Genomic DNA, 15,107 nt, shown 5'->3' with positions numbered 1-15,107 from the left:
TGTTGATTTGCTTTTTTAAGATCGTGTTACTGATGGCCTCTTATCTGTGCAGGCTAGAAGAATGGGTAAATGTTTGATATTTGGGTAAATGGTAATGATATTTGTATTATTAACTTATACCTCCTAGAAATCAACTAAACTCTAGAAAGGTATCCTTAGATCAGAGAGAGTCGTGGTCAGATGGCTTGGTCTGCAGATACAGAACACCATTTCTTCTAATTAGCTTTTTGCTTATTTTTTGTGTTGAAGATCTGCATTACTGCAGTCTGTATTTCCCCCCTTTGCACCCCACCCCCAGTCTTCCAGTACAACTATATACATAGTTGCTTTCAGTCTCCTGTCAAGATAATTTGGGTTTAAGTTGACCAGAACAGGTCAGATGATGACTATCCACAGTTTTGCAAGCAGGTTTCAGAGGGCAGTAGCCCTCTGGGAGGAGGAACTGGAGATGTTAAGAGTCACAGGGGTCTGTAACGCCTTAAAATTGACTCAGCTACAATTGGAAACTTTCCTGACTGTCAGCTCTACATCCACCTGGGGAAGCTAGTAGAGACCAAGTATTGCACTTCCAGCTTCCAGTCTCTGTGTAATTTCTGCCTTACCTGTATGGATCAGCAATTAGATGTTAGAGATGCCTTTTTCGTGGCTTTGTTTTGAACACACTATTTGTGTGCTTAATCTAGAAAGTAGGTTTTCTAGGTCAACGAATTATTCTAAGAATAAGCATTAGGTTTAATTATTATCTACTTAGTCCTGTACTATGCAGGGACTGAAGTGTGTGTAGCAACCTCTTATCTCTTGTGGTATCTGTGCTGGTGTTCTTTCACATTATAGAAGATTTTCTCTTCAAATTGGAAGTAGACAGATTTGGTAGCTACTATTTACATTAGACAACACCTCTTAAATCTGTTTGGCTCTGTGCTGAGTCTTTTATGCTAAGATCTAGACCTATGCACTGATTTGAGCTCCTAACTTCCCTCAGACTTCAATACCAACCTTGTGCATAAATGATCTGCTAATGTTAAAAGTAGTTCTCCCACAAGAGGGGAAAAAGTCATTTGAAATATTTTCATCGCTGACTTTCACTGTTCAGCTAGAGCTGGATCAGTTCTATTACGGGGGAAAAAACCTATAAAGAAAAAAAACTAATATTTTAAACAGATTGTAAGGATTGTTTTATTTTTTTTTTCCTCTGCTAGATCCTGAAGCCTGTTTTTATTTGCAGGCTTTTAGCCTTAAGACTAAGTCATCTTTGTTCTTTCCAGAACTGTATACATTGCTTCCTCACTAATCCTTTCTTGTGTATTACAGAAGGAAGTTTTGCTGCTCACCTAAAAGGAATGTGTAGTTGGCATGTCTATAGGGTATCTGTGTTCTATTCCTTGAGCTGTTGTGAGATGCCATTGCTGGAGTCCAAATTAGCATAAGGAGTTCTTGCCTCTTTTGGACATAACAGCTATTAGAGTCAGTAATTAAAAAAAAATTTCCTCACTGCTTTGTTTCTTAAAGGAAAGATTTATTTTCTTTTCCCCTTTCCACTTCTTTCTTTCTATACCAAAATAGCTAGGTGGAACAGCTAAAATACTGGTATTTCTTTTCCTTCATCCACTCAAGGTCTTGTTTTCTAAAGCTTGGATGGAATGCCTAGTTTGGCAGTTGTGATTCAGCTTTGCTTGTCATTTGCCATTGTCTAATGGATAGGATAGAATTATAAGCTTCCTACTTGTTAGGTGATATCCTTTTGAACTGTTGTCTTATGTTGGAGACAAAACGACTGCTGCCAGCTGTAACACTGCCTGAGCAGTAAATGAAACTACTGTATATGTCTAATGCTGTGAGGATTTGTAATCTGTACTTTTCTCCAGTAAAACTGTAAACTGTGAGTGTTTGAGTGTGCAGCTTTTTACTGGCTGCATGAAATTCTAGTTTACCCTAAGGGAATTTCTTTTCCTGAAAAAATCCTTAGAATGAGCAGTGTAGGGATAAAGAAAAAAGTCTTTGGACTTGTAAAAGGTACAATTTCAGGCTTCAAAACAAAAATGCATCTATTTACTATTAAACCCTTCTCAAGACTTTTCACAATGGTGACATGGGAAATCCAGTGTGAGGACCCAAGCATCATCCAGACAGATAAAGGAAGTCTGCCAGTTACCACTGTAGTTTGTTTGTTTAACATGTTTGCCTGTGAGGAAGGTAATGGATTTATGAGTTCATGTCTTCCAGCAGACTCCTGTCTTGGGAACTGGGGGCAAGATTGATTTGCACTCTTGCCAGAAGGGTCTTTGTCCCACAAATACAAGTTTTGTCAAATGCCTAGTGCAGCTTCATTGTGTACTATTTATAGCTCTCTTCTTTGTGCTCTGCAGTAGTGATTCCATGTTCACTGATGTAATTCTTACTTGTTAAAAAAGTATAGAATTATCACAGAGTCACAGAATATGCTGAGTTGGAAGGGACCCAGAAGAATCATTGAATCCAACCCTTAGCCCTGTACAGGACCATCCCCAAGAGTCACACCATGTGCCTGAGAGTATCATCCACACTCTTCTTGAACTTTGGCAGGTTTGGTGCTGTGACCACTTCCCTGGGAAGCCTGTTCCAGTGCCCAACCACCCTCTGGGTGAAGAACCTCTTTCTGATATCCATCCTAAACCTCCCCTGACACAACTTCAGGCCATTCCCTCAGGTCCTGTCACTGGTTACCACAGAGAACAGATCAGTGCCTGCCCCTCGTCTTCCCCTCACGAGAAAGTTGTAACTGCAATGAGGTCTCCTCTCAATCTCCCCTTCTCCAGGCTGAATAGATCAAGTGACCTCAGATGCTCCTCATATGGCTTCCCCTCTAGGTCTTTGATCATGTGCATGGCACTCTTTTGGACACTCTCCAATAGCTTTATATGCTTATTATATTGTGATGCCCCAAACTGCACACAATATTCAAGGTGAGGCCAGTGCAGAGCAGAATGGGACAATCACCTCCCTTGATCAAGCAAGGATCTTTTTGAGACATTGATCACTTCCGAAGGGTTTTGTTCTTTTAAAGAGGAAAAGTGGATGCAAAGACAACATGAACTGCATGAAGATCTTGTCCAAAGCCCAAATATAAATATACAAACTAGTCTTTTAAACTGATATATTCCAAGTAATTATGGTCTGTTGAATTGATGTGGTTATGGAGTAGTGGAGATGATTATTCAGAAAAGGGTTTAGACACAGCTGTAGGATACTTTACATAAATAAAGGTATTTTAAGCACTTTATATATACCACAGAGTTATTTTAAGGCAATAAAAAAAAAATCATACCTCCAGCAGAAAATGTTTACTTTTGTACCAACTAGACTGCCTGTGGCAGACCAGATGAAGTCACTGCCCAAAGCAGTTATAAAGAGAATCCAGTGGAAAGCCTTGTAGCCCTGTCATGATAATAGTGAAGGAATAAAAATCCTTACCATAAAAGTTCCTGTAGTATGAAAAAAGCTTTGAATTTTTCTCTGGATGAGGAGAAGTGGTGCTGTGGAGAATAGTTCAATGATCTCATTTCATTGAAATTAAGAATGCGGTTATTTCTTAGTTTCAGTATTGAATACTGTGAAAAAGTACTACTATTACTATTTTAAGGTTAGAAACTTCTTTGTCACAGTTAAACAATACATATTTTGCTAAACAGCATGACTGATTAGAACCCGGGAAGCTAAAGTAAGACTGTCTTTAATAGCAACCTCAAGTGACTTCAAGTACGGTCTGCTGCCGGGTACCTCAAGTGACTTCAAGTATGGTCTGCTGCCGGGTACTTCCAGTGACTTCAAGTACGGACTGCTGCCGGGTACTTCTGGTGACTTCAAGTATGGACTGCTGCCAGAATCTTGGCCAAAAGAAGCTTGGGAAAATGGTAAGTATATCTGATGGAGAGAAGTTTCTTTTTTGCCTCTCATAGGGGTTCTTTGTCTTGTGTGTCACTGCTTGTAATATTTGATTAATTTGTTTGAAGGTTTATAAGATTATGTAAACACTTAATCTTCTTCCATATCATTTGCCTTTCTGGATAATGTAAATATGAGGATTTCCTCGGAGAGAGAAAAAGGAATTCAAATGTATGGAAGAGTAAGAAGAGAAAGTGATTTATGTCAGCTCTTTTATTGTGTCTGAATGTGAAGATACCTGAGGTCTTTAATGACCTGATAGCTTCCTCCCCTTTTCTAAGATAATTACAGATATATGGCATTTGAAATTGAACACTTGGATGATGGAGATAAGAAATTAAATATAATTTTAAAAGGAGATCTTGGCATATGTCTCGCTATCAAAATAAAAACTTCATTGCAATAAAGATTTTGAGTTCTGTGCAGCTGTAATTAAGCCTTCTTCTGTCAGTTCAAGCAAGCAATTATCTGTAATTATTTTTCTGTCTGAAAACCTCCCAAAAACACCACTGCATCTAAAACAATTGTTGCTAGATCCTTAAAATATATGAAGTCTTGGATAAAAGGAGGATCTTAAGGCTTGGGTAATAATAATGCTTACCTCTTCTCTGTAACTTTGAGCTATTACTGGGATGTGGTTTATGGTTTACTTTAAATTATTTGGGTTTTTACAGTGGAAGAAATTGGGTCATCAGAAGGTGAAATTTGCTAGCAGTCATGGGACTAGAACCTGGTCTTGGAGTCTTAAGCCCCATATATCTTACAGCCCTGATGTCTGCCTGTTATACCCCTGTTGATGTGCATAGGACTTACTTTTCTTCATATAAGCTATTATGTGACATTATATTGGCATGCAGCTTGCCTGAGTGCTCCAATATACCAAAGCAAACTTCTGAATGTTAGCAAAACTTAACTTCCATATTATGATGGATTTTGAAGCTCTGAGGAGGCAACTCTAGATGAGTTGGGGCCCATGCCTGTGGCCATGCCTGTGGCCCATGCACGTAACATGCAATTACTTGTGTTTTCTTTCTCCCAGCCTGAAAATGAGAAATTCTTGTTCATAATCATGTAGCCTGAGTCAGTGCTTTTTGGGTGCTTCTAGATGGTTATGATTATGTTCATAAATTATCTCACCTGTAGTATGTTTTGAGCCAATATCATATGCTCAAAATCATCCTTATATTCCTATGTGACCTTCTCCACATCATAGCATCCTGTGTTCTTCTCTTTCACACAGTAATAGGCAGCTGTAGCAAACCTGTTTTGCACATATCCTTTGAGCAAACTGTGTTACCTGTGGTGCAAGGATATGTAAAGAGCTCCCCTCCATCATAAGGAAGAAGTGAGATATTGCTACTTGCGGAAGTTTCTTTTCTGCTCTCAATTTTTTTCCTACTGTTAGACCAAAGTAGAAAATAGATAAGATCTGAACCAATAACTTTCCTTTTCAGCTATTTCAGAATTATGCTACCTCTTATTGTCCTACTCCTTTTGTCAATATTCATTCTTGCTTAGTTACACCTTTTTTTATTGATTTGTCAAGTCAGATCTTGGCAGACAGTTACTGCACGTAATTCTAAATAGAATATTGGGAGAGAAGATTGTAACTGTCTAAATGCTGCAAAGTTAGAGGGTTTCTAATCCAGAAGAAAATGTTTTCTGATATAGATGACCTCTAGAAAAGTGGAATACCGCTAAGTTGTAGTTAATTTATTAATGAAATAAGATGATTTTTCAGAGAATTGATTAGTACTTCTGTAGTAAAAATACTTTGGTTACAAGTAGGTGTTTTTCTAGCAGGATCATACAGGCAGAACTTACCATCATTTGTGATTTCTGCAGACAGGCATTGTCCTGATTTGGCTGATGAAAAGTCATGTGGGTGCTTTATTGTTTTGGCACCTGTTTATTTTTTGTGCAACAGGCAGAACATACTGAAATATTTTTTTGTGTGTGTTTCATTATCTTTTCTCCTGATGGCTTATTATCTTGTAGGCGATTCCTCTGCTTTAATCATGAACAAGTTGAAGTGTCCACACTGTAATTATGTAGCCAAATACAGAAGAACACTAAAGAGACACTTGCTCATTCACACAGGCGTGAGATCTTTCAGTTGTGACATCTGTGGGAAACTGTTTACACGAAGAGAGCATGTAAAGAGACATTCCTTGGTAGGTAATTGCAAGTGTATGTGTGTCGAGTGGGTTTTTGGGGTTTTTTGCATGTTTTGGTAGTTGGAAGAAACGCTCTTCTCTGATTTGTCATAATGTAAATTGTTTTATCGTAATCTAAAATGAATGAAGATAAACATCTCTTTGTGATAACTATACATCTTGTGCTCTTAATGGAAAATGCAGTGTCAATTAAGAGAGTCACTGGAATTCTAGTAACTTCAAGATTATTTTGAAAGTGACATGATATAAATGCAGTATATGTAAGTATTCTGTAGATAACAAAAGGCAGTTTTGGTTTAGTGTTACTCAGTAGAATAGCACATCTTGTTCTATAATGCTGCATCACCATCTTCTGTGACGGCACCCTGTTAATTCAGTAACTGCACAATATCTTGAAGTGGTTCTGAAATGTTTATTTCCCAACTAGACAATGCTATAGTGTAGTATCTACTTTAAGATTTAGCAAAGAACAAAAAATATCTGATGCAGAAAGTAAACATCTGTCTGACAGACTACCAATGCCATAATCAGCAGTTCAGCTTGCCCTGTCCTGTGCATGTTGCATAACTCAGGATTTGACTTGAGTACTTGTTTATTTGAGGAGCCAGAGAAAGTGTTATCTGTCTTGGGTATTTTGCAGGTACTTTGTATCTAGTCTGTAAGAAATTGCCTTCATTATGATATTTACTGTACAAAATCCAAGGGGTATTTTAGGGGAGTAATAAGAACAAGATTGTATTGGTGGTGAAAAAGTAATAACATTTCTCCAAGCTGTGATTTTTTTTTTTTTTTAAAAAAATCTCATTTTGCAACATGCTTTGTAGATAGACAAAAGAGGTTAGTACATGGAGTGGGGTAAAGTGTATTTCTCCAGAATGCTGTACCTGAGTTGGGGCAACACCCCATATCAGTAGAGGCTGGGGGATGAACAGATTGAGAGCAGCCCTGCTGACAGGGACTTAGGGGTGCTGGTGGATGAGAGGTTGGACATGAGTTGGCAATGTGAACTTGCAGCACAGAAAACCAAGTGTATCCTGGGCTATATCAAAAGCAGCGTGGCCAACAGGTCAAAGGAGGTGATTCTGCCCCTCCACTCTGCTCTTTGGAGACCCCACCTGGAGTGCTGCATCCAGCTCTTGGGTCCCCAGCACAGGAAAGACATCAACCTGTTGGATTGGGTCCAGAAGAGGGTCATGAAAATGATTGGAAGGATGGAGCACCTCTCCTTGGAGGAAGGGTCCTTGGGTTTTTTCAGCCTGGAGAAGAGAAGGCTTTGGGGAGACCTAATTGCAGCCTTCCAGTACTTGAAAGGAACCTAAAAGAAAAACAGAGAGAGGCTTTTTGCAAGGGCATGTAGTGATGGAACAAGGAGGAATGTATTCAAACTGAAGGGGGATAGGTTTAGATTAGATGTTAGGAAGAAATTCTTTACTGTGAGGATGGCGAGGCACTGGAACAGGTTGGCCAGAGAAGTTGTGGATGCCCCATCCCTGGCAGTGTTCAAGGTCAGGTTAGATGGGGCTTTGAGCAACCTGGTCTAGTGGAAGGTGTCCCTGCCTATGGCAGGGCATTGAAACTGGATGATCTTTAAGGTCCCTTCCAACCCAAATCATTCTATGGTTCTGTGACTTCGGTAACTTTCCTCAGTCCTTTTAGAATCAATGGACCGTTTTGCTCTCCTCGCAAAGGTGTTCTGTAAGTCTCCATAGCCTCCCTGTAGTTGGCTTTTTGTTCCTCGGTGAGTAGAAAAAGTGGAAAGCTTCTATGCTTTCATGTGGATGCAGAAAAGAGCTTTTGATCTAAGTCTTCCAAACTTTCCTTTCTAGCTTCTGTTATAATGAAATTGAGTTTGTTAGCCAGTAATGTTATTTAAAGTAAGTAATAACGTGAGTCATATCAGGATATAATTCTAGAAGATGTTTATAAGACCCCTGTAGTAATTTTTTAGTGTTTCTTGAACTGCTCTACAGGTAGTGAAGGCATATGTTAATAGCTCCTGTGTAAATTTTAGAACCAGCATCTTATGTTCTGCTGGACTTTGCTAATCTTAGATACACTTCTTTCCACCCTGCCACTGCTGCCTTTCTTCGCCTCCCGCACCATCTAGTGAAGGCTTAGATGCCTAAAGGGCCAGGAGTACCTGTGATGTTACTGAGTCTGGAGATGTTTGTGTATTTGTTGGATCAAAACACATTAATCATCATACGTTCACACACACTTACAAACAGTGCCTGTAAGTGACTGCAGTGAGGGAGGTGGTGATGGTGCAGGGCAGCTCCATGGGGTGGCAGAGGAGTCTGAGGCGTTATCACCTCCTTGATTGCCATATGCAGCAGCTGCTCCTTCCTTTGCAGCTCACTGGAGAAGACAGCAACACTGGGAGATGGTCAGTTTACCAGGAAGAGCAGAGTGGGACTTAAGGTTTCTGTCCTGCAGTATCTGACCAGATTTTTTTTTCCCTTCAGGAAAGGAGTTGAAGTCAGACCGTGAAAATAGCTATAGAATGAGCTCAGCCTAGTTCTGTGCTTTAACTGAAGTGTCCTTTCCCCATTGAAGACTGAATACTTTTTCTTTGTTTGTTTTTTTCCCCCCTCCTTTCCCCTTTCCATTCAACAAATCTCAAACATTCTGCTTTATGTAAGTCTAGAGGCTGAGGAAAACACATGTATCAGCTCTACAGATTATATAGCAGGACTGAAGTAACTATTTGTATCTTGACCTGATTTTTTTCCCCTCATCTGGATGGTAATTTCTGTTTTATCTAAAATGGCAATTTTTCAGTGGGACTTCAAATGAGATATTTAAGGAGCAGATACAAGAAGGAACTCTTCAACTTAAATTTTTAGTAGATAGTAACTAATATACATGGCTGCTGAATTCAGTTACATGTACAAGTAACATACTTCCAAACTGAAAATTAAAATTTAGTCAAATTAGTCAACAACAGCCTTTTAACTTTACACACAGGCTCACATACAGACAAAAAACTCACTAAAGGGACCTGGAAAGTTGGTATTTGTTTTGGTTGCATTGGGATAAAGATGTCGTGGAAGAAGGATTTTGCTCTTTGAATTCACACAGAATTTAATAACTCTTGCTCATTCTAAATTTTTCTAGAACTTAAAATTGTAAAGGCAGTTTTCTAAATGAGATATTATCGTGTGTGCAGTGTAAGCGCTGTTCTCATTGCCTTTGAGTCTTGCTCTGTAGGGTGAGTAGTTGTGGACTGAACACTCACCTGTATACAGAACAGGCAGGTGTTCAGTTTGGTTGTGGGAAATAGCTCATGCATGTTGAGGAATACATAAACAGATCTCTAGTAGTCCTTCTCTTACTCTGAACAGTGTGAGTATCTCTTGGAAATGTTCAAAAAGAATTTTTGTATTAGTAATTACTCTTCTTGTTATCAGTAGTTTTCTACTACTGTATGCAAATGTAACTTGCTATGTGTATTTTCACCTGTTAAAATTTCTCTTCCACAGGTGCATAAAAAGGATAAAAAGTATAAGTGTATGGTGTGTAAGAAGATTTTCATGCTAGCAGCCAGTGTTGGAATAAGACATGGATCACGACGTTATGGAGTTTGTGTAGACTGTGCAGATAAATCTCAACCTGGAGGGCAAGAAGGAGCAGACCAGGTGCAGGACACAGATTTCCCTAGGGATGAAGAATATGAGGAAAATGAAGTGGGAGAAGGTGATGAGGAGCTTGGTGATGATGTAGAAGAACAGAATGACCAGTCCCGATGGGATGAAGCTGGGGAAGTTTGTATGCCTTTAGATGACTGACAGAGCATATGACTTCAGGGTGCTGCAAATGGACACTGTATGGATTGACTATTTGACTATATGAATTTTGGGACTGAAGGCTTGCGAAATATGGTACAGGCTGGATGGTAGTTACATTGCTGTGAAAAATGTAGGGTCAAAGCCTTATAGCAAAAAAAGGATTATTAATTTTTTTATGATATTTGCACAGGACTGTACAGCATACAACCATTTGGTTGAATTATACAGAGTCCTCACATCTACAGTCAGTTATCAAAAGAAAAATGTATTTTTTATTATTTATAGGCTATAGCTACTTGGGTCCTATTCAGACATAGTAGTAACTGTAATTATGTTACACATTCATGTATCTGTTAACATGAATGAAGAAAATTACAACTTTGTATGGAAATACAAAGACAGCTTTCCCAAATCCACTTCTACTATGGTCAGTGAGTCAGCGAAGGTAATTTGGGGTAGTGGCTCATTTTCCACAAGCATGTCTTTGCCATACAAATTTTATCCCTTCCATAACCTGAGAGGTGAAAGCCAATCATTTAAATATGCGTCACAGATATTGCCAAAACTATACTGAAATTTGGTTTGAAAACTTTTGGCTCTGTGCTGGCAGGTGGTATGGGTGATAAGCACTGGAGAAGTTGTTAATGGCATTAATTTAGCATCTGTTTTTAAAGAAGGTTGTTGATTCACCAGTTTCAAAATGATAATGCAGAAGAAATGACCAATAATGAAAATAATAGACTGGTCAGAGGATGGGTAATTCTTGTGCCACTTGTAGTCAAAAGAAACAGTCATGCTAAAAGGTATCTGATGTAATAATGTTTCTTCCCACTAAGGTGCCCCTTCTCAAACTTTTTGATTCCCCTGGTGTATACCTCAGTCCCACAAAATAAAAATACAAGGAATGGAGAAAGTGTCATATTAAACAACTCTTTGGTCAATAATTTCTCACTTGTCCGCTTTTTGGCTAGTTTGTGATGTGAATTGAACACTAGGCTATTTTACCCATCGTTCATCATTAAAATGAACACAAACTATTTTTTATTCTTTTGTACTTAATGGGTTGTTGCTAGTATTTAATATAAACCAATTACATTTAATTTGCTCATTTGCTGGAATTATTTCTTTTAAGAAAAGCAAAAAGTCCAAAGCAAAATAATACTCTTTGAGTTGTCCACTTTTCAGGAGGATATGCTCCCTATGCTCTTTGCTTCAGATTTTCTAGGAGGCATTGAAACTTGAATTTTTGTAGCCATGTAGACTTTTTTTCCCCTAAGCTTGTAATATTGTACCAATGATTTCAGGCCCCTTTTATAGGGAGGGGAGGGCATTACACCTTCACCTTAAACTCCTCTGTGTTGTCTAGCCTAAGGCAAACAAATTCAGGCAATCATTGGAACAATACATCTGGTGTACTATTATGTCACAATGAGTAAATATGCAGAGCATTTATCATGACACATAGCTAGGCCAGTGTGACAGTACTGTATAAAAACCAATTGAGGGTCACCATATTTTTCAACTTTGTTTATTTTAAAATGAGTATATTTTTTTCCTATTTTATATCAGGTAACTAAATTATGGTAGTTGTGTGGATAACTTTGAATTATGCTTTGACAGACAAAATCTTACTGGTGCTCCATCTGATCAAAGTCGGTATGTATTTAAAGAGACAAGCTTTACTGTTGTCCATAGAACAGTAACATAATGTTAAGACATTGTTTTTGCTGATTGAAGCTAAGTTTGAACTACAGTTATATGGGAATTAAAATGCTTTTTTTTATCATCCACTTGTTTCATTGGTAGCTTCCACATCATTGTAAACCTGACGTGATTAGTTTTTTTGGGGAGGGTGGGAAGGGTGGGGTGCCTTTTTTACACTGAAGAATACATTTTATTCTCATTGTTCTAGACTGAAATGAGTAATGTGTAATCCTGGTGGGGTCCAAAGTAGAAATTAGTTGGGCAAAAATGATATGAATTAAAAAGTATTTTAAACGTTAAAGTAATGTTCTGCTTTGTGAATATGTAAGTATAGCATAAAGATTTTTCCATCCCGTTTATCCCTTTTAAAACCATAGTTTACAATTGGTAGATCTGTCTATATATAAGTATATATATATATCTGAAATTCACCTAAATCTGCTTTATTAGGATACTGCTCACTTAATACTTAGAAACTGGACCTGGCTCTACATTCTTAATGTATTTTCCTTTTTTTTTTTTTTGTTTTGTTTTGTTTTTGTTTTGTTGAGTTTTTTCCTCAAGTATGAACTTATTCTCTTGGAATTGAATCTTCTTTTACTACTTAAATCATTTATGTATATCTGGTAAATTATGACCAAATTTGTTGTTAGACTGCATACAGTAAATTGAAATATACACTTGGTACACTACAGAATTGTTGTGCTTTTGTTCCGATTATATTTGAAAAAACAGGCTTTAATAGACATTTGGTATTTATAAATATTCAGTTATTATTCACTGGCCTTAATATTCTGTTGCATTGTGACAATCATGTCCTTGGTAACACTTAACTGCTTGCTTTTAAAAGTTGCATGTAATTGCCCATGGTAGGATTGGAGGGAGAGGGATGACTGTCTTTAGCGAATGATGTGAAATACTTTAATGGAGATCCACTGTTCTTGTGTTGTAGAACTGAAAGAATTTCCATTTCCAATGGATTTTTTGAATTTTTTATTCAGAAGTCATTTAAAATACATTAATTTGATTGGGTAGTTCTAAATAATATAAATGTAAATTTCTGAAGAATTAACTTTTGAGGGACAGCTCAAGTTTCTTTACTATTATAAGAAGTAGAAAGATTTCTGTTTGTGCTAGAAATTGTTTCCCTCAAGAAATGCTGGAGTTATGCTGTAGTAACACCGCAGTGGATTTTAATTTGTTTTGAAATTTGTTTTCCTTTTTAAAAGAAGAAAGACTAATGCCCTTAAACTGTCTTCATTATCAAATGAAAAGATACCCAGTCTTTCATTTTGTCTTCTGAAATCCTTCTCAAATCACGTTTGAGACTTGCTTATTTGGGGCAATGCCACACGAGTAGTTTTATGAAAAGAATCATGTATGTTTTTAAACAAACACAAAGTTCTGATGTTGGGACTCCCCCTTCTTCTATGGGTTTTTGTTTGCTTTCTGATCTCTTCAAGTAATGGTGGGTATCTTTTAGAAAGAAACATACAGAGCACTTTGTGGCAAGGCACTGTGATGCAGGACAAAATCAAATCATTAAGTAAATTCACTTAAGATTCAGAAGTACAACTCTTGGTCAAAGTAGGTGTGATGTAAGGAAGACACACAATGTAAGATGTGTTTCTCCTATGCCAATGTTACTACAGTATGTTAACATTTTTTAATTGTAATGACAAATGCATTTTGCAGGAAAAGTGGCACTTTTTCCAATTACTTAGAAACTTTTTGTAGTTCTGTTTGCAAACAAATCCTCTAGTAAAATAACTTTCTGAAGTGAAACCAGTTTTGAAAACCAGAAGTGGTATTTAGTTGTTAACATGCATCCTAAGTTGTAATTACTGGTTCCCATAGTGTACACTTAGTTTTTGTGATGTGTGTCGTTCTGCAAATGCAGTTTTCAGGTATCACTACATTGTCCCTCTTCCTTCTGACAAGAATAAGCATTATCAAGTGAGTAAAAGCTTGGGGCCAGGACACTGGCATGAGTTATGCTCCTAGTTGTGGGTCACAGCAGTAATGCTGTTAGCAGAAGATGCTTTCCTTGCGTAGCTTTAAGTTGGTAAGGCTTTTAATAGGATTTGCTTTAATTAGGCCAATCTCAGTTGTTTGCTTGCTTTTAAGGTTTGTTTCACTTGATTTTTCTTGTTCTTGCCACTCAGTAATGCAAGTCTCCCACCTGTTCTGAAATATTTATGTAGTCTGCTGACTCCACACAGATCCAGAATTCACTTTGCAAGTGCTGTACCTTGTTTGTTGTTTCTTTTTTACTTTGTTGTATTTAAATGGCTTTGGAAACTAATAACAGAAACGAAAGCAAGACAAATGACACCACCAGCAACCCAAAAAACTTGTGTCAAAAGAAAGTGAAAAAGAAGAAAAATGTGGAGTGCAATGTGATGAGAAAAAGGCTTTTGGATTTGAGTTGTTACAATTCTTCTGGTTTGTTACTTGAATATTTTGGACAATTCGCTGTGCTTTTCTCTAGCACTATTTGGTGGCAACGTTCTGATGAAGAAGCTATGCAAGAAGCCCAGTTGTGAATTTGTTCAGTGCCTCCAGAGTGTGGTGCAGGTTCTGCAGAGGTAGTACCACTGAGTAGCTTTCTGTAGATATTTTACCACAGACCCTTCTGTTAGCATCCCTGTTCACTATGTGATCTGTTACCTAATTTTTATTCGATAAATATTTGCTCCTTTGCCTTTTATGCATTTTAATAGCACATTACTGTGTATTACTGAACAGAATGGTAAAGTTTAAATATTGACACAGTGGATAAAAAGGAAATAAGTTGGTTTTCCTATAGAATCCTTTAACAAACCTGTAATAAAATAATTCCTCTGTAATAAAGAAAATACAGGTTTGGAATCGAGAGGCATGGGTGTTGCTGAGCAGAACACTTTGAGATGATGAAGATTCCATACATAATTCACCACGAGTTTTTGGAAATACTTTTATGTGGGGAAAAAAATGCAAAACTACACTAGGAAGAATTTATGACTTAAACTTGAAAATAAAATTGGCTTATCAAGTACTTTGTATTTGACATTATTGCAGTTTGAAGTGAATGTTTAAAATAAGCTATACATGATGTTTCTTACCTGGATCAATTTGGATTAGCTACTTCAGAAGACAGATAAAAGTGACTTTTCACTGACATTTTGGTATATAAACATAATTTCAAGACTTCTAATACTCTGCGCCATTCTTTAAGTAAATAAATTTAAGAAATAACAGTTTTATCCATTCTTCTGTGCCCTGCCTGCTCACTCTCCACAAGATGATGCAGATTTCTTTGGATGGCTTAAGTCTCAACATTCAATCGTTTACTCCAAAAAACTTCTGCTTCTGACATAGAATAGAAGGTATAGAAAACAGAATTTATTTTAAGGTTTTATTTTAAACTTCTCTCATAATAAGGCATATCACTTTAAGATGACCCATTTCCAAAAGCCAGAATTCAGATAAGGTGTTTATACCTAAAACTGGATTTTAGCCAAACTGCAGTGCATAG

At 37.4% G+C, this 15,107-nt stretch overlaps 1 protein-coding gene across 1 annotated transcript in view; it reads left to right on the top strand.

The window, feature by feature from the left end:
- ZBTB10 (zinc finger and BTB domain containing 10) overlaps positions 1–14,627 on the top strand; it is a 46,244-nt gene extending 31,617 nt beyond the window's left edge. Inside the window, exons 4-6 of the mRNA XM_029959295.1 lie at positions 3,717–3,890; positions 5,920–6,095; positions 9,581–14,627. Coding sequence (XP_029815155.1) covers positions 3,717–3,890; positions 5,920–6,095; positions 9,581–9,886 — 656 coding nt within the window. The 3' untranslated portion in view covers positions 9,887–14,627. The remainder of the gene's footprint in view (positions 1–3,716; positions 3,891–5,919; positions 6,096–9,580) is intronic.
- Positions 14,628–15,107: the final 480 nt, after the last annotated feature.

The sequence above is a fragment of the Manacus vitellinus genome, unplaced genomic scaffold (assembly GCF_001715985.3).
Source record: "Manacus vitellinus isolate BGI_N305 unplaced genomic scaffold, ASM171598v3 scaffold_1_pilon, whole genome shotgun sequence".
Lineage (NCBI taxonomy): Eukaryota > Metazoa > Chordata > Aves > Passeriformes > Pipridae > Manacus > Manacus vitellinus.
The sequence above is the reverse complement of the archived record's forward strand: the minus strand, read 5'-3'. Positions and strand labels throughout refer to the sequence as shown.